This window comes from Rhinolophus sinicus, chromosome 4 (genome assembly GCF_057876585.1).
Source record: "Rhinolophus sinicus isolate RSI-liver-muscle chromosome 4, RSI-T2T, whole genome shotgun sequence".
In the NCBI taxonomy this organism is placed as follows: Eukaryota; Metazoa; Chordata; class Mammalia; order Chiroptera; family Rhinolophidae; genus Rhinolophus; species Rhinolophus sinicus.
The window spans coordinates 8988710-9008740 of NC_142504.1; the positions used below are offsets into that span (position 1 = coordinate 8988710).

The 20031-nt window shown below is 39.8% G+C and overlaps 2 protein-coding genes across 6 annotated transcripts in view; both read left to right on the forward strand.

Moving 5' to 3' along the window:
• TBX20 (T-box transcription factor 20) overlaps nt 1-6454 on the forward strand; it is a 50961-nt gene extending 44507 nt beyond the window's left edge. Inside the window, exons 7-8 of the mRNA XM_019726310.3 lie at nt 3474-3586; nt 4813-6454. Of these exons, the coding sequence (XP_019581869.1) occupies nt 3474-3586; nt 4813-5153 (454 nt within the window). The 3' untranslated portion in view covers nt 5154-6454. The remainder of the gene's footprint in view (nt 1-3473; nt 3587-4812) is intronic.
• A 10530-nt stretch (nt 6455-16984) lies between these two features.
• The window catches only part of DPY19L2 (dpy-19 like 2), a 59889-nt gene continuing 56842 nt past the window's right edge, over nt 16985-20031 (forward strand). For all 5 annotated transcript variants that reach the window (XM_019726309.3, XM_074340991.2, XM_074340992.2 and 2 more), the window contains exon 1: nt 16985-17564. In XM_019726309.3, coding sequence (XP_019581868.3) covers nt 17186-17564 — 379 coding nt within the window. In that variant the 5' untranslated portion in view covers nt 16985-17185. The remainder of the gene's footprint in view (nt 17565-20031) is intronic.

Below are 20031 nucleotides of genomic sequence, written 5' to 3' on the forward strand. Positions count from 1 at the left end.
GAAGTAAAACCATCTCTGTTCACAGACATCTTGATTATCGTGTAGAAAATGAAAAATCTACAGCCAAAATAAGTATGTTTAGCAATGTCACAGAATATAAGATTAATGTACAAAAATAAATTTATTTCTGTGTACTAGCAATGAACAATTAGAAATTAAAATTAAAAAGCAATATTTACTATAACATGAAATATTTAGGGATAAATCTAGGAAAAGATATGTAAGACGTATACACTTAAAACTACAAAAACATTGCTGAGAGAAATTAAAGAAGACTTAAATAAGAGGAGGGAAATACTGGTTCATGGATTGAAAGACTTAATTTTATTAAGATGCCAATTCTCCACAAACTGATCTATAGATTTAACACAATTCGGATCAAAATTCTATTGGATTTTTTGTAGAAATTCACAAAGTAATTTTAAATTTCCAATGGAAATGCAAAGGAGCTAGGATAGCCAAAAAAAACTTTGAAAAATAAAAATAAAATGGAGTACTAATACTATCTAATTTCAAAACCTTTTATGCAGCTATAGTAATCAGAACAGTGTGATTTTGGTGTCAAGATCAACAAATAGATCAATGGAACAGAATATAGAATCTAGCTGTAGTCCCACACATATGGACAATTGATCTTGACAATAATGCAGTGATAATTCAGTGCAGGAGGGGTAATCTTCTCAACCAATAGTGCTGGAATAATTGGATATCTATAAGCAAAACAATGAACATCAATCCATAACAGACACAAAATTAACTCAAGGCAAATCATAGGCCTGAATGAAAAACCTAAAACTATAAAACTTCTCAAAAAATTTTAAGAGAAAACTTTTGTGGTCCTGTGGTAGCAAAAATTTTTAGACATGACACCAAAAAACACAATCCATAAAATTACAAATGGACAAATTGGACTTCATCAAAATAAAAAAACTTCTTTTTAAAAAACACTGTTAAGCGAATGAAAAGGAAAGCCACGGATCGGGAGAAAATACTTGTAAATCAGATATCCTACAAGAACCAGTGTCCCAAATATATAAAGAAATCTCAAAACTCAATAATAAAAAAAACTTTTAAAAGTGAACAAAATATCTGAACAGTTTACCAAAGTAGATATATAGAAGCAAATGAGCACATAAAAATATGCTCGACATCTTTGTCCTTAAGGAAATGCAAATTAAAACTATGATGAGATACCAGTACATATATATTAGAATAGCTGAAATAAAAAGAGTGACTATACTAAGTGTTGACAGGAATGTGGCGGAACTAGAACTCTTGTACACTGCTGGTGGGAATGCTAAATGGTACAGATGCTTTGGAAAATAGTATAGCCATTTCTTAAAAAGTTAAACACACATTTACTGTACAGTCCCATCTCATTCCACTCCAAGGCATTTTCCCAAGAGAAGTGAAAGCATATTTCCATTTTTTAAAAAGTAAACAGGAATATGTATAGTGACTCCATATGTAACAGTCAAAAACTAGAAACAAGACAAATGTCCATCAGCAAGTGAATAAACTGTGGTCTATCCATATAATAGACTGCTAGCCTGAATAAGGAAGAGTAAAGTCTTTATATTTTTTCCAACATCATGACTTGCAAAGTAATTGTGCTGAATGAAAGAAGCAGGATAATAAAAAATAAATAAGTTATGATTTCATTTTTATAAAATTTTAGTAAATGCAAACTAATCTGTAGAGGCAGAAATCATTTCAGTGGTTTCTTTTAGAAAGTTTGTTGGGTTGGGGACCTGGTAGTATGAGGCACATAGGAAATGTTTAGAGGTGTTAGATATGTTTGTTACTTTTCTTGTGGTGGTGGTATGACCAGTCACATAAGCCCAAACTGATCAAATTGTAAACTTTAAATATGTACCCCTTACTGTATGTCAATTATACCTCGAGATAGTTTTTTTTTTTTTTTTTTTGGATCCCTAGGTGATTCAAGCACATAAACAGGTTTGGGAATCATTGTTCCAATCCCTCAGGTCCCTGGTTCTACCCTACAGAGGAAACCTATTTTAGGCAGTTTCTTGTTCTGGAAACTGGAACATTCTGGAAATACTAAGCATACACAGGCATATGTGAACACACGTATTCCTTTTTCAAATTGGCAAATGGTAGCATATTTTATATGCTATTCTGTGCTTTAGTTTTTCACTTACTATATCTTAGAAATCATCTCATATCCATAAATATGGAATGGTCTCATTTTTTTAAAACAGCAATATGCTCATCCATTGGATCTGGATTTTGCCTGATCCTAGTCATTTTGACTATATGAAGTTGTACTGTGTGCTGGTTTTTAAAAAACCTTTTGGGAACAAAGATGTAACTCGAATAGTTGCTTGAATTACTATTTCTTTTAGGCATACCCTTCCGTCCTCATTTGCTCGCTATCTAATATGACAAAATGCTTTCATGTATGCTGAGTGTACAAGCTTTCTAGAATACCAAATTCACTATGAATTAGTGTTTTTCACAGGTAAAGTCTGTGTTACATTCTGAAAAGTTATTATGACCTTTTATTTGCTTTCTTTGTCCTTTCAATATGAAATCTGGTGTTTGACTTGTCCTTCATTCACCACCATTTTCTTTTGTTCCTTTCTTTGTCCTTTGGCATTGGTCAATTTGACACTGGTCTCTAGGCCACAGCTATTCCAGAGATGTACTGTGTAAACTAATCTGTTACCAATTTGCACTTTTGGCAAAGAAATTATTTGGCTAAACTCATGCCAGCATTTTTTCTTTTTTTAAATTAACATGCTCTTCAGGTTAGAGACTAGGTTGCAAGAGGAAGACCATCTTCAAAGACAATGGACTAATTTATTTGGGGACCTCAATTCACTAATGGCTGTCTAAGTGTCCTTTACAGCTTTTCTATAATTTTCAGTCTTAACGCAACAAGGATCCCAGTGTCCATCATCTAAACACCCATATTGTCATAAACTCTGTGGATTTACTAGTTTTGCTAGTTGAACACTGGGTCTTTTTTTATAACTAATAATATTTTGAACTTTATGCCCATTTTTGTCAGATGTTGAATCAGCGCATTTCACGTCAGTTGAGTATTTGTTTTGTATTCATTAGCTGATGAAGTTGTGAGAAGATTCTTTGCAGTTCCTTGTACTAAATTCACTCACTCGCCTTTCACTTAATTAAACTCTGTATCCCTGTGGTCAGGTTTCAGGGCTCCTTGTTCACCTTTTTGGTTCCTCATTTTGTCGGATTTCAGGGGATTGTCCCTACCCTATCCAGTTATGTTTGCTTGTGTTTGTATGCCTGAGGTCATATTTCTGAGAAGTCTGCGATGGAATAAACGTACCTGTTTTGAATGTCGTCTTTCCCAGAAGTGGTGGTCTTTGGGCTGAGAAAATGTTTTTTACTGACTAGCAAATTATGTTTAAGACAACTCTCCATCTCGAGTCCTTAGCTTTTTTAGATTACTCAGGATGTACTGTTCTCTAACCTAGGGAAAGTGTGGAGAGCCTGATTCAAAAGCATTCCTATGCCCGCTCACCCATCCGAACCTACGGAGGAGAGGAAGACGTGCTGGGAGATGAGGTTCAGACAACACAAAATCGAGGTGAGACAGCTTCTGGGTATGCAGCTGCTGGGGGCATGAGCACACAAAGGACAATGGCAGCAGGTAGGAGATGACACGTCTGGTCCTCCGGCTACACATCTGCCCCCAAAGTATTTCCGGAGCCTCTTCAAGAAGGGACAGTTCCTCAGGCCGATTTTACCGGGTTCATAATTTTGCCTTTGAGTCTTACATGATGTATGCTGCCTGAAGGTTTCCTGTGGTTTTGTTTTTTTACTGAAAGGACCTGAGCCTCTGATTCAGGGCTCAGGAATTACGTGTCCGTGATCTACTAACCAAAGAGCTGTAGGACTTTGGGGGCAGTCCCTTAGTCTTTCTAAACCTCAATTCTGTAATCCGAAAATCGGGGAATATACCTGTTCCACATAGGTCAGGAATATTTATTTAGACAATGACTAAAACTGAAAACACTTTTAAAAAGTGAAGTGCATTACGTAGAGGCAGCGGCCCCAGTGGTAAGAAGTTCCTGTCACCAAAGCTCAGGAGGAGCCCTCTGCACTTGAGAGAACAGAGACCAGAGGGCACAGGGACGATCGTATGGAGAGAGACCCATCTGTCATAGTTTTATGTCCGTAACGTGGACTAGCCTATCTGCTAAGACATAGGACGTCTCTTATAACTAAATCCTAGTGAGCTACTCGTAATTATACAATTGGAGCATTCAATGTCAACTCTTGTTTAAAGATCTGGATGCTGCGATGTAAGAAAAGTTACTTTGTAACTTGTCAGATATTTAATAAAGAATTATGGAAGTGAAACAAACAAACAAACAAACAAACAAACAAAACAAAACCACTCTAGTAGGTTCTCCCAAAGGCTTTGGAAACCAAGTAGCTTTGTTGCGGCTCATGTCCAGCCCTCCTTGTGGGGATGCTGCAGCAGTTAGCACAGATACTTTAAAGTGCATCAGTGGAGCTACTTTAAAGTGCATCAGTTAATAACCTTCATGTGGGGTCCTAGTGTTTCGGCCATTGTCTGGGGGTAAGCATGCCATCTTTTGCTATTTAGTAAATTCTCTCTTCCATCTGTGGTGTAAATGAGAGCTTCTCATCTGGAAAGGTAGACTTCCCTCATGGTTGGCATGTTTGTCTTTTTGAATTTCAGATCTATTGCCTATTTCTTGAAGTAAATCAATCATTCCAGATAATATAATTCTTGATTTGCACATTGAAGTCGTTTCCAGTCTGATGAGTTGTTTCTCCTTTCAGGATCAGCGTTTACAACATCCGATAATTTGTCTCTCAGCTCCTGGGTATCGTCTTCATCCAGTTTTCCCGGCTTTCAGCACCCACAGTCCCTGACTGCCCTTGGTACCAGCACAGCGTCCATAGCGACCCCCATTCCTCACCCCATCCAGGGTTCTCTGCCGCCATACAGCCGACTTGGGATGCCTCTGACCCCCTCAGCCATTGCCAGCTCCATGCAGGGGAGTGGCCCGACGTTCCCCTCCTTCCACATGCCCCGGTACCATCACTACTTTCAGCAGGGGCCCTACGCTGCTATCCAGGGACTGCGCCATTCTTCAGCTGTGATGACACCATTTGTATGACTCTCCTAAGAACAGGGACTCCAGGTCCACCATGTGCAAATGGGTATGGAGTATTGGGCAGGGTTGGGTGGACGGGATGTGGGGTGTTGGAGCAGGGGCTCTCCAGGAGACATGGGACCTACTGAGAGGAGAGCTGGGCTCACCATAAAACTGACTGCTGAGGAAATGCACCATGGACCAGGATTCATCTGGGGTTGTAGGTTAGCCCTTGGGTTTGAGAAAGAATCAGTGTCAAGTTCTCAGCCAGCCTAAGTCCTGCAACTTAACAGGGTATGAACGTACCCAGAAAATTTAATAATACAAGGCAGATGAATCAAAGTGCATTATTCCTAGTGGTTCAGAACGCTGTGTCGATGCAGTAATGTATAAAATCAACGTGTATAGGTTTTCTTTCTGCTTTCCACAGGTTAGAAGAATCTTCAAAGAGGCAATACTATGTACCATACCAACCGTAATGCATCATGACTAACTGAAGTCCATTTCTCCCTGTAGAAAATGAGAGCCAATAGCGAAATAGTTGTACGGCTGTAGTTTAAGCATGCTTACTTTTCCTTTGTGTCAGTTTGCTGGGGAAGGAGCTGAGTGCTAGCGCATCCTGTTCTGTGGATGAATAGTGGTTATGACTTCACAACGTTCTTTTTGTAATACTGACTGGCCAGTACCTGACAAGCTCTTTTTCAGTCTAATCTCCTTTCTTCCTATTTCTCTTTCTTGCAATCACTAGCCATTGATGTAAGGAAAATCTTCTATTTACAATTTTGAAGCAAGAGACTCTCTGTGTTACATTGTAAACCTGAGGGTTTATTTTCCTGGGCTCCATTCTAAATACACTACTGATTTATTCACTGGGGAACACTCTAAAGCCTCTACATGATAACATGTGAAGCTTTCTTTCACTTACAGCTGCAATAAAAAGATGGCTGCCCTCTGCCCTCTTCTGAAAGGAATTTCTCTGCCATGGGTGCCAAGGGTCCCTTCATTTTTAATTCAGCTTTGGGAGACCTTGTGGATGTTAAAAATGCACCAGGCCAAATTCTCATTTTTGATAAATCTGCTTTGTTGATAGATTAGCTGCTACTGCTAATTGACAAGACTTTGTGAATGGACTTTCTAAATGCCTGTATAGCCACTTAACCTATCCTCATGATGAGTATATTTCCATGTATCTGAATCATCCTTTTTCATACTGTTATATTCAGTGACTTCTTCGCCGTTTTCCTAGCCTGTTGTATGAAATTACATGTTAATTCAATGTCTGAAACATTAACAGTGCTTATAAGTAAATCTAAAACATTTATCCACTTTATTTTCAGCTCTTGCTGTTTTTTGAAGCCATCCTTTAGTGTTGTATAGCAATTAATTATATTTTAGTTATATATATAATCTCTATATTATTTTGGGGCAGCATGTATCTAAACATTTATGGTCAGGGGTCGTACATTTGGTATTTTGCAATAGTTCATTTCCCTATAACAAATTTAATGAAGTTGGTACTTCTTCGACTTTAGATATAATGCATTCTAGCTAAGGATATAACCTGTCTTCTTCACAAAGCTTCCCCAAACTCTATTTTAATCTTAATTTTGTATGTAACATTCATTTTACTCTGACTGCAAAAGTATTGAATCTGTTCAAAGAGATGGGAAATACTGCTGCTGAGAGTAGAGATGTATTTGGGAGCAAATGCAATATACTTATCACATCAGACTCCCCTGCGGTTTTATTTGGTTGGTTTAATGTTAGGTTTTTCCATATCAAATGCCTTTCTTGGGCATTTCCAGCTCATGAAACAAGGTAAAATAGCATAGCCTGTCTATGTGACGCCACTGTTGGGCTCGGTAATTGCCTTTCTCCGCTGCATCCCTAAGTTTACGTATGGAGAAGCATGGGCTGTGTTAAGCAGGCATCTCAAAGTCCTATGGGAGACACTGTAGGCTAATTTATAGCTTCTGGCATGTTATGCTATTGTATACACAGGTAGTTTGTTTTCAAACACAGGACTGATGTGCATTTCCTTAGAAAACAAACAAACAGTTATGAGTAATGCTTAAGTAGCCACAGAGCTTAGGATAGGGATTTAATATTTACTAGTTGGCCTGTTGCCAGTGCTCCTTTTAATACAGAGCTCTGCTGCTTAAAGCAGGAACAACAAAAGTCAATGCTACTTTACATGATGCTACTCAATACCCTGGTAAATTACTGGTCTACTGAAGTAAATCGGACCTAAATTTTCTTTTCAATGAGAATGAATACATCATTTTAATACTATTTTGATATTTTTCCCAATCGGTATATGTCAGAGTAGGGTGGTATGTTTTGTTAAATCTGATTTTATACCTGTATCTCCTGACTTCATAACTTTGTTTTGTAATTAAGCGATCTAAGAATAAAATTAAGTAGAGTGCTTAGAGAAAAGAAAAGACTAAGATATGAAAACATGCTGTTGGGAAAATCACACCTGAAATTCCAAATTGGATACATTTTTTAAGTATTTGGTTTTATTTGAACAAGAAAGAAAAAGCACAAGTGAAATGGAGCTCAGTCTGATCAGAGTTACTCTAGCCATGAGATCCAGGGGTAGAAATGTATCTAAACTGGGTCTTTATGAGCTATTCTGGTTGTTGATTCTTACTTAACTTCTTGGGCCTCCAAGATTGAAAACTCCGAAGTCTATTTTTACCAAACGTAATAGCAAGAACTAGGTAATTAGAGGGAGAGCCAATGGAATAATAAAGAGCATGAGTTATAGTACATTTGGAATAAATACAAGGTTTGCCCTCCAGGTATAGTACACCGTTAAAAAGCATGGCTGCTGAATAGAGGCCCTGCCAGACCTTTACCTAACTCGAAGGAATTAATTCAAAACTTAGTAGGGTCTGCAGATGTGATTTGTTTTCGTAACATTTATCAACAATTCTGAGTAGGCTCAATTATTTTTTTTACTTAGTAAATCTTCCCCCTTCCTCTCCCCACCTTTAGCAGTTTAGAGAAACATATCCAGCTTGCATTGCTGGTCCTTTTGAGTTTACAACAATGGCATGCTGTCTGGAAGGTTTCCCACCATTCCTAGTAGCTGGGCACAGAGCAGGGACGATTAAGCTTCCTGATGACCAGTCATTCTATAGCAAAACCCCTGTGTGGAGCTCTGATAGAGAATCACACTGCTCCCTGGGGCATTCCAAGATGTCTCCTCCCCCCCGCGCTTACCCAAGTCTCTGTCGCTGCGTGTCTTCAGCCACAGCATCCCACCCACCCAAAAAAGGAAAAGGAAACCCCCTAAAAGCCCAAGAAAGAAGTATTCTCATAGAGCGTCCTCCTCCCATATTGCCTACAACTTTTTCAGCAAGATGTTGGGATAGTTACCCCAACTCTGAATTTCACGTTAACTTTTCAGGCTGTCTTGCGTCTATTTAACCTGAATTATATTGGGGAAAATAAACCTCAAATAAAGTGGATAAAGTGACTTTACCGGTCCATTAAATATGCAGTCAAGCTTAGCTATGACTCAAGAACGGAAGTTCAAAAATTCAGGTGTGTAATGTACAGGGTCACATATTGTAAGAAAAACAGGATTTTTACTCAATCTGTAAATTGACTATGTAAACAAAACTGTTTTCATTATTAAACATGTATGGACTTGATAATTATTACAAGTTAAACAATTATCCCCTAAATCTAGACTGCAGAGACAGAAATAAAGCATCAGACAGAAAAGATTTTCAGCTGGCCCCTTTAGAGAGCCGCAGTTGGGTGGAGGATGGATTTTATACATTTTTACATTTCAGAATGCAAGGATTGTATGCAAACAAGCAAAGGGAAGGTTACAAACTCTTAAAACGTTAGGAAACCCAACATCCTTTCTTCACTGCTATTCATTCCATGCCAATTATAAAATATTCCAATACTTATATTTCTTCAGCATGCTTAAATATGCAAAGGTTCACTTATAAATGTTTGACAGGCAAATAATCCATAACGATTTTCCTGGCTGTTCTTTCTCTGTCCATCCCTTAAATAATTCCAATCCCCTCCCTTGATAATAAGAAAATAAAAACATTTTGATGAAATAATACATCTGGACAAAAAATACACTTTGTTGTATTTTACTTCTGGTACATTAAAATACTGCATTTAATTGTTTTTTCCTTAGTTCAGAAACCTAAAAGAAGGTCTTGGATTTCCTAGGGGAAAAATTGGATTAGCCTCTTTAGTAGACTCTATCACAGTTCTATTGTTTGCTGTGTTCATTTGCTTAATGAATTGTGTGAGAACAGTCACTGTAATGAAGTGTGTGTTGGGGGCTGGGGGCAGGGCATGGGAAATGTTTTATGAAAAAAGAAGTTATAAGCCTAATACTATGAAGTAACATCTAACGAAGTTCTTTTTAAGTGCAATATATTTATTTCTGCTAGAAATGTATTATCAACATTATGTAATATTTGAAGCATTACATGTTATTTGTAAACAGCTTAAAATTATATATTACCCAAAATTGTACAGAAGTACAAATGTGTGGATATTCATTTCTTTCATTAAACACACACACACACACACACACACACACACACACACACACATTTACACCTTTCATTGTCTGACACACTTTGCTTCGTGACTTTTGGTACCTGTTTCCTCCCCTGAAAGGAATAAAAGAGGATCAGGTAAGATCAGGGGTCCCAACTGGCCACCTCCGGGCTAGACACTGCCCACTGGATTACGACAGAGAGTTCTGGTTTCGTCTTTAATTACATGTGAAAGCCTGTGGAGAAGACATTGCTCTCAAGTCTCCATTAGTCCCCATTTTCCTGCTCCCAGTCGCCTTCACTCGTTTACTCTACCTGATGAACCCTAGAATGGTGGGACTTCTCTGGACTGATACTAAAGTCTCCATAAAGCTGAAAACTCCTGCCTCTCGTTCCCCTCATGAGCTCTTGGATGTGCTGTAACGACATTACACAGAGCAGGCTGACACAAAATAAGATTAGCCAAATTCAAAGTCTAATCCTTCTTCCACATGACAGTCCTTCAGAATATTTGACGTTATCATACCTTCTGCTTTCAGAAGTCTGGTTTATTACCCTTAATTTTTTGTGCATGCGAAATGCCAACCTTTTAAAAATCTTTTATTTGGAATGATTCTCAGCTTACAGAAAAATTGCAAGAATAGTATAAAGAAACCTTGTATGCCCTTTATCCAGATTCCCCAACTGTTAACTCTTGGACCCATTTGATTTATCATTTGCATTCACACTGAGTAGTGCATGCACACATGTTATACACATTGTTTTTCTGAACCATTTGAGAGTTAGTTTCATATATCATGCCCTATTACCCCTAAGTGATTCAAAGTGTGTTTCCTGAAACCAAGAAGATTCTCTGAATTAGTCACAGCAGAGTTAGCAACTTCAGGAAATTTAATAACAGTACAATACTGTGATCTACCATCTGTACTCCAATTTTGTCAAATGATTCAAGTGATGTCCTTTGTAGCATATTTTTTCTCAGTACAGATCCCATTTCGGATAACATACTGCATTTAGTCATAATGTTTCTTTAGTCTCCTTTAATCTGATACAGTCCCTCAGCCTTTCTTTGTCTTTCATGGCAAAAGAATTCCTCTGTTTCATTGGTTTATAATTACTATCCTTAGTAATCTTGATGAGCAAATCATCCCAGATTTGGTCATTGGGAGTTCCTTCAGCTGGCTCCTGTGTTCTTTTGAGATGCTCCGATTTATGTTTTAGCAGTTCCTCAATTTCTCGCGTAACACGTTGTTCCAGGCTCCTCTTGCATCTTTCCTACCCCAGCCCTGGAACCAGCCATTTCTACAAGGGGCCCAATTTCCTTTTAGTTGGGAAACTGTATTAGAAACCAAGATCTGGGTGTCAGATATGTTGGTTGGGATATGTTTGCTTCTAGGCTCTTTCAGCGGACAGGAATACGTGTATACAAGCACATGCATTCAAATATGTGTGTGTGTGTGTAAAATGTACTAGAAACTATGAGTGTACTCTGTTAGCTCCAGTTCTCATGCCCCCGTAGGGTCCTTTATTCCTTGCTTTGCCGAATTCCATATCTGTGTCTGTCTTCTTCCTCAGTGAGAATCCTCGCTCCCAACAACATCACGTTATTTACTCATTTCTACCACACACCCCAACTAATTTCATATTGCTTCACTCATACAACTGCAATAAACACACCCTCTACGAAGAGTTCAGGATTTGTTTGCAGTTGTCCACCCCCCACCACCAACTAAAGGTACATCGTTAAAGGACACGTTTTGCAGTTAGCTCCTTTTTGTTCTGCATGGTTATGTTATTCATTTGCAATACAGCTGGGCTCATTTGTTCAGTTTGCATAGACTTTTAAAGTTCTTTTTTCCTTCTCATTCTTTTTTTTTAATAGAACATGCTTGCAACAGCAACAACAACAAAATACTCATATAAATCAGCAATGAACAATTGGAACTTAAAAATATAACACCATTTACATCAGCACCAAAAAAAAAAAAAAAGGAAAAGAAATACTCAGGTATAAATAAAATACGTACAAGATCTATATGAGGAAAACGATAAAACTCTAATGAAAGAAATTAAAAAGCTCTAAATAAATGGAGAGGTATTCCATTTTTCTGGAAAGGTAAATTCCATATTGTCAAGATGTCAGTTCTTCTCCACCTAACCTAGAGATTCAACACAATCCCAGTCAAAACCCCAGTGAGTTTTGTGGCTATTAACAAACTGATTCTAAAGTTTACGTGGAAAGACAAAAGACCCAGCATAGCCAACAACGCTGAAGAAGAATAAAGTTGGAGGATTTACTATAAAGCTACAGTAATGCAGACAGTATGATATTGGTGAAAGAACAGACAAATACATCAACGAAACGGAATAGAGAGCCCAGAAAATAAACCCACATGAATAGAGCCAACTGGTCTCTGATGAAGAAGCCAAAGAGCTATCTGAACAGACACCTCACCAAAGAAGAAAAACAGATGGCAAATAAACATGATGCTCAACATCATATTGATTTGGGAAATGCAAATTAAAACAATGAGACACCACTCACCACACACCTATTGGAATGCGGAAGTAGATAAGGGTGATGGTTGCACAACTTTGTCAATATCCTAAAGTCACTGAATCCAATACGTAAAAGAATGCATGTTATGATATGTGAATTATATCTCCCTGGAGCTGTTATTTTAAAATGTGAAAGGAAACAAAACAATCCAGCAAATCTTTTATTTCCATTCTTTAGGGCCCAACTTGTCAACTTTGAGGACTTCCAGGGGAAGAGGAGTAAATCTTGTGCAATTGTGAGTTAAAAGTGAGCAGTCTAGAATCTTCTCCCTGCCTCATTTTTTTTATCTGCAAAAAGAAGATAATACTGCCTGTTTGATAGCATTGTGCGGCTTTCTGCTCTCAAGTTATATTGGTTTATTTTTATCCTCCTTTTTTTCCCCCAGGAAGAATTGTGGCTGGTTCTTTGGACTCCCTGGGAAAGAAAAAGACAATACAAATAATCCTTCTCCATCTTGAGCCTGGGCATAGGAATTATTGCTACCTTTCATAAAAATGCACTTTATATACATTATTTCTCTTAATCTTTGTAACAATTCTACGAGGTAGGAGCTATTATTATTCCCATGTGAAGTATGAGAAAACTGAGGCTTGAGAGAGTAAGTGACCTACAGCAAGTGAGAAAACCAGGATTCAAACCCTGTCTGTACTCATAACTAAACTCTGCACTAACCCTTCAAACACATATTTCTAAATTCTCAGAATTAAAAACACAAAAGTCTATTTTGCCTTTTCTGAACCCAGGTATGTGGCTTTAATTAAGAAACATAAAAGCTGCATAATTCAACAATTTTTCACCCAATGGATTATAAATTGTCACTGGTAAGTATCTCAAGAAGAGTTTCAACAGATTGTAGACAAGAAAAGAATTGTAAAGCTCCACATTTATCTTTTGGGGATGGGTCAATATCCACGTGGAAGCAGGACACAGCTGCCTAAGCAAAAGTCTGGTGGTCTTAATGTAAACACTGATTACTTATTTAGGAAATTCTTCCCCTCCCCCTTAGACTTTAGTTGCCATTGGGGCAGCTAGAGGATAAAAGTAATTAGAAAATAGGAACAATGAAGCCCACTGTACTTAGAGGCTGCACAAGTGGAGTCAAGGAGGAACCAGAGAAGAGCGTCCAGGGACCCAGGGGAAGCCAGGTTGGGGCTGTGATATAAAACAGAGCACACAGATGCCTTAACGTATCACTGCTGTTTTTGTTATGTTTTGCACTTAATCTGCCCATATGTGTTCGATAATTCATTCTTTAATATATTCTAAGACTTCTGCTTATTAGTATTGAATGTAGTAATTCTTCTTAGCTACTTTAATGGTAAATAAAAGTAATCTCAATATGTTGGAGTTTGTACATGGAACTATCATCATTGGGTTCATGGAAAAGTGGATTTCGGGGGTGTGGTATATGTATATATATCACACATGTGGTTTTGTATATATTGGTGAAGTCATTTAATGATTACTGAGTACCCTTCTGCTGCAGCAGTAGTTTTATATAATATACACATGCAAAGACATTTCTTTTAGTGGAGGTAACTTGCTGAAGAGGAATTTGAAAGGATCTTTTAAGATATAAAAACAGACCAATTAGAAAATAAATAGCTACCAAGAAGTACATACCTGTGGTTATCCTATTTTTTTGGAGACAAAAATAGAGATATGTGAATAAACAAAAAACTTTTTTTTCATCTCTGTGAATTTTTAGGAAGTCTTGCAACAGTATAACAAATGAATCCCATTTGGTTTGTCTTTTTAAAATTTCTTAATTGAAATGAAAAGAAAATTACTAAATAAAATTGCTCTAAAAGAATATTGGATATGTGGTTCAATTGTAACTAACAAAATTATAAGACTGAAAATTTTGTTACCAACTTTGGGATTAACTAATGATGATAGACTAGAGATAAAATCTTTGATGGCAATTCCAACACCACAACAGGGCAAAAATGACTTTAATGTGTAAGAAACTATGAAACAACACAAATCAAAACCTCTTTTCATGCAGGAGAGTATAAATTAAAGTGAAATTAGTATTTTAAATTATCAAATTATAGGTGGGAAATTTTAAATTTTCAAAATGATATTCACTGAACTACCTCTGTCTTTCCCAGTCCATATAGCAAGCTAGACATAGATGTCACAGAGCTATCCACTAAAATTTATATCTATGTATTTGTGCAAAGTAAAACATTTAGATTTGATTAAAAAGTTATCTGAATCAATTAAAAAAAGTCATTACTGTATTAAATGGAAAACCAAACATTGGCCATAATGAATATCTTAATCATTTTGATATATGAAATATGCAATGTAATTATTTTTATGTCGGGTTACATTTGGAATTTCCTTAAATTTCATATTCAGTAAACCGATTTATTATAGAACAGTGATTTTTTTTCTTTTTAAAAAGTGAATTTTGAAACTACCTAAAATTTTATATTCTGATTTACAAGTCATTATTGCCATCTGCTGGTTATATAGTTTCATTGCATTTTTTGCAAAAATTACCAGTTGCTTTACTAAAAGACAACACGAGAAAACAGGTGAGTTTTAGATACAGATGACTGCATTCAAAATCTCTGAGAAATAATTTGCTAAATTATGAGTCATCTTCATTTCAAAGAGTGTAAGATACTGTGAGAATATATATTATTTCTAAGTTTAACTGATATAACTGATAGTACAATGAACATTCTTATAAATTATTTTTTAAATGGTAAAAATGACCAGGTTTGTACTTTCAAGGGTTAGACCAAAGGTAAGAATATACTTTAGTTCTGTTAGGCCATTTAGTGATCCAAAAAGCAATGGGAAACTCCAGGAAACAAACAAAGAAATTGACCAAAAAGGGAAACAGGAAATAAGCAAAACAGATGGAAGGAAAATCAAAATCAGAAAATTCAGTTCAGAGATGCACAAGAAAATGTCACCGAAAATTTCATCTGGCCAAGTAGCAGCCACTCCTTATATCCCACGAAAATAACCACCCCTTGTGATAAACAAAGACATAAAACTTATAAAATCACTTCAATTAACAAGGACTCTCAGATGATCTTTTAAAATATTCAACAAAATACAGCTTAAAATAAACAAATCTATTAAAATCAGAGAGTTGATGGATGAACAAATTCACTGGGCAAACACTAACTAAAAAAAAGCACAGATGGCCATATTAATTTCAGGTAAATTAGGGTATGTAATTCAACTGACTTGAAATGTCTGTGGGAAAATACGAATTTCCCAAATTGAGCGCAGAAGTAGACAATGTAAGTAGACCAGTAATAATGGAGGAAATCGAAAGATTAAAGAAAAAAAAAAAACACCCCCAGAACTAGATGTTTTATTTAATATAGACAAAAGGTGAAAATCCACCTGATTAATTTTGAGTCTTTTTAGTCTGAGTAAAGGTAAAGTTGATGGAGTCTCATACTGCGGACCTCACTCAGAATGAAAAAGAGGATTGGGGCAGATTATTGAAGACACTGATGAGCGAGCCAAGGAGTTTACATTTTACTTATGGGCTAAGGGAGCCACGAACATTTTTGAGGCCAAAATGAGCCCTAGATTAGACGGAGAAGGGCATAAGGAACTTCAATCCGAACCATCCTTAAACAGGTGGGACGTGAAGTGGTGTAGGCGGTCTGGCCCGTGCGAAGGACGTGGAAAACGTCAAGTGGCCCCTGCCCATCTCGCCAGCCGCTGTAGCAGCCAGTGTAGTGACTGAGGGTAAGAGCTCCCCTCGCGGATGCTCCTGGTTTAGGAAGGCGCGCGCTCTGAACACCACGCCTCTGGGGCTGCGGAATTCTGAACCAGCGTGTGGGATACAGTTTCCTGGGGTTAGGTTCACGCCAGTTTGCCACGTGTTGCCCGTGGCCTCGGCGATTCCCTCAGCGTAGAAGACGGACACTGAGGGCCCGTGCAACGTGTTCGTAGGTGAGGAAAGATGTTCCTCACGACCCACGCGCACCACAGGCGCTCCCGTCCTTCCCTCGCTCTCTGGTTATTTCTTTTAACCAAGATCTCCTTCCCCTTTAATAACCTCGAGACAGGTATCCTTTTGGTAAAAATAACAACTCGAAGAAAGGAATTAAATCTCAGATAGTTCTCCAGACTTGGCCACCAGCAGCGTGGTAACTCCAAGCGGTGCGCGGAACAGAGCACTTGGGGGGATGCGCGTGGGGCGGTGCTCGGGCTGCGGGCGGGAGGATGCGCGTGGGGCGATGCTCGGGCTGCGGGCGGGAGGATGCGCGTGGGGCGGTGCACGGGCTGCGGGCGGGAGGATGCGCGTGGGGCGATGCTCGGGCTGCGGGCGGGAGGATGCGCGTGGGGCGGTGCACGGGCTGCGGGCGGGAGGATGCGCGTGGGGCGGTGCTCGGGCTGCGGGCGGGAGGATGCGCGTGGGGCGGTGCTCGGGCTGCGGGCGGGAGGATGCGCGTGGGGCGGTGCTCGGGCTGCGCGCGGGAGGATGCACGTCGGCGGTGCACGGGCTGCGCGCGGGAGGATGCGCGTGGGGCGGTGCACGGGCTGCGCGCGGGAGGATGCACGTCGGCGGTGCACGGGCTGCGCGCGGGAGGATGCGCGTGGGGCGGTGCTCGGGCTGCGGGCGGGAGGATGCGCGTGGGGCGGTGCGGGCTGCGGGCGGGAGGATGCGCGTGGGGCGGTGCGGGCTGCGCGCGGGAGGATGCGCGTGGGGCGGTGCGGGCTGCGCGCGGGAGGATGCACGTCGGCGGTGCACGGGCTGCGCACGCGGAGCTGCGCACTTTGCGCCCCCGGAGCTGCGCACTTTGCGCCCCCTTCCGGGTTTCGCGGTCGCCTTGACGACCGGGGGCCCGCAACGGCGGCGGGGATGAGTCGTTGAGGCTGCGAGCCCTTGCGGACCTCGCCCGACTCGGCTGGGCCCGCGCCGGAGAGAGAGCCAGCGCCATCCGAACGGGGACTATGAGAAAATGGTCGGGCCAACGAGGAGTAAGCTCAAAGAAGCGGCTTCACAGCCGTTGCACTCTTCCGGCTCCGTGCAGTGTAGGCGGCGGCGCCGAATTACTGGAGCCGGGGAGCCGGAGACGGAGGAGGAGCCGCAGGGGGAAGTGGAAAAGTCGGAGCTGCCTTTGCCCTTAGGCCGCAGGAACCTGCCCGGGGGCGCCCGACCCTGCTCGCCGCGGAGGACCCGAAACCTGAACGCTCAGAAATGCATGCAAATGGACATGGTCACGAAGGCCCTGTTTCTCCGCCGCTTCCAATTCCTCAGCTGTTACCTGGAGCAGCTCCTCAACAAGTTGCACGTACTGCGGAGACGTCAGTTCTCGGGCAGGGCCACCATCTGCATAGGTGAGCAGAACAGGCCCAGGACCCTCCGAGCCGTGGGTTTGAAGTGGTTTGGGTGCGTCTTGAGGATCAGGTCAGCAAGCGAGCCAAGCGATATAACGACAAGGTCCAAGCTCTGGAAAATCGCTGACAAGAATTCCCAGCCCCCTTAGTACTTGTTTTAAAACATTTTCCAGGATTTTCGGGCGGAGTGATCACCTGTATACAAGCAACAAAATGTCATTTTCATCAGGGCGTCCCTTTATCACGGGTTGTGAAAATGATAGCTTAGCTCTTGAGTGGGAGACGTTCTGTTCCCCTGCACCTTAAGTAAAGCAAAGTGAAGTGTTGATTTTTATCATTAGATTCTTTAATAGTGGAAATAGGGTCTAATTAGCCAATCCTTTGCCTCCTGTTACTGCCCATTTACTTCCATCAATCCAGGTGGTCTTAACAAGCTTAGCAACACAGTAGGAATGGAGAAGAGGGGATGAGGTGAGAGTGGAGAGAAACATTGAGAGGCCTGGGTAGGTGGTGAGGTAGAAGAAGCGAGAGAATGGAGAGAGGAAGTGAGAAAGAACAGAAAGTTCAGGAATGCGGATTATAGATTTGGGAATTACCCACATAGAAGTGCATAACTTTGGGAGAGATTCCCAAGAGAGAAACGTGGGCAAAGTAAAGATACCTGGGAAAACTTTAGTTTTAAGAGACGAGAGGAAAAGGAAAAGCCAGGTAAGCGTATAAAAACAGAGAGGTCAGAAAAATAGAAGAACTGGGAGAGCTGGTGTGATGGTAGATAACAGAGGAAGAAATCCAAGAATCTGGTCAAATGGTACAGAGAGGTTGAAAAAATTAGTCATTGATGTTGATAACCAGAAAGTTGCTGGTGTTTTAAAAGAATCATAGGAACTTAGAAGAAAGGAGTTCGCTAAGAATCTTGTCAGCAAGTGGGTGGAGGCCAGAGAGAATATTTCGTAGTTTGAAGGGCTGTTGGATCAAGGGAGGTGTTTCAGGGTCTTGAAGAAGTAAAGGCTGAAGGGAAGGATCAGTGGGAGAGGGTAAGATTGAGGTTCCAAGAGAGAGAATGGAACCAAGTCTTGAAATCTTTGTGAAGGGTGGAATTAAAGACACTAATTTGAGAAGCTAACTGTGGAAAAGGAGAGAGAGTTCCTCTTCTGGTAGGGAGGAGAAAAGCCAGGATTACTGTATGGAGAAACATGGGAGTAGGTGTAAGAGCAGTTTGGATCCTTGTGTCAAATGATCTTTGTTTCAGTCACATACAAGGCTTGGTCACTTTCAGAGATGAGGCTGATGAAGAGGGATACAGGAGTCCAGGAGACCTGCTTTTGATCACGACTTTGGAAGGGGGTGTGATAAACACCTCCTGCGTTTAGGATATTGGCATTATGGCATCTTATCATTTTGTCACATGTGGAATGTGGGTTAAGGGGTGGGAGTGAGAGACGAGATTATTTTGAGGATTTTTGGAAAGCTAGGTGGATTGAGCAGGATATCTGATCTTTTCCTTTCCCTTAAATATCACTTGTAAGAGTTTTTGCCAGTATATACTCATATGTAATTGTCTGGAAAGTAAGAAAGAGGATAAAAATATAGTTGAATAGGACAGTCTGTGTGTATCTTAAAGTTAATGAAGTCTAATCAGAGGGTCATCAGTTTCAAGTTGAGAGAGAATGTCTAGGTTTAATTTCAAAGTGGTTCAGAGTATATTATTTATCAGAGTTAAATATGTAGTGAATATATATATATATATATACATATATATATACATATATATATATATATATATATATATACACACACACATATATATATATTTTCTGTAAAGAGCAAGCTAGTAAATACTTTGGGCTTCACAGGCCACCTACAGTCTCCATTGCCTATTCTTTTTCTTTATTTTCACAACCTTTAATTTCCTCATTTTTACAACCTAAAAATGTAACAACCATCTTTAGCTCGTGGACGGTACAAAACAGACTGTGGTTTGCTGGTCATGGTGTAAAACAAGTGAAACAAGAAGTACTGGAGAGTGGTAGGAATGAACCCAGAACGGCCAGGAATATGGCAGAAGACCTGGTGAAGGATGGCTGGGAGTCTTCAACGTTGCGGTGTTTTGTTGTTATTATTCATTGATTTGCACTTATTTTGGTAGCCAAGTTGAGTAATTTTTTGAATTTTTAAGAAGTTAATGGTGTGTAAAATGACTTGCCAAGTATATTTGTGACAACCATAAGAAATACTGTCGTAAAATCTTGGCAGGGAGGCAGGACATTAGAGATAGCTAAGTAAATTCGCTCTGGACAGTAACAGAAATATTTGGAAAATTATCAGAATTAACTTTTTCAAGTCTTTGGAAATGAACCAAAGGTTTACATCAATCTAAAGAGCATTTGTTCGAGAAAAGCTGCTGAAACTCTGTAAGAACAGTTTGTGGGTTTGTTTTTTTTAAAAAAAATTAGTTTCAGGTGTGCAA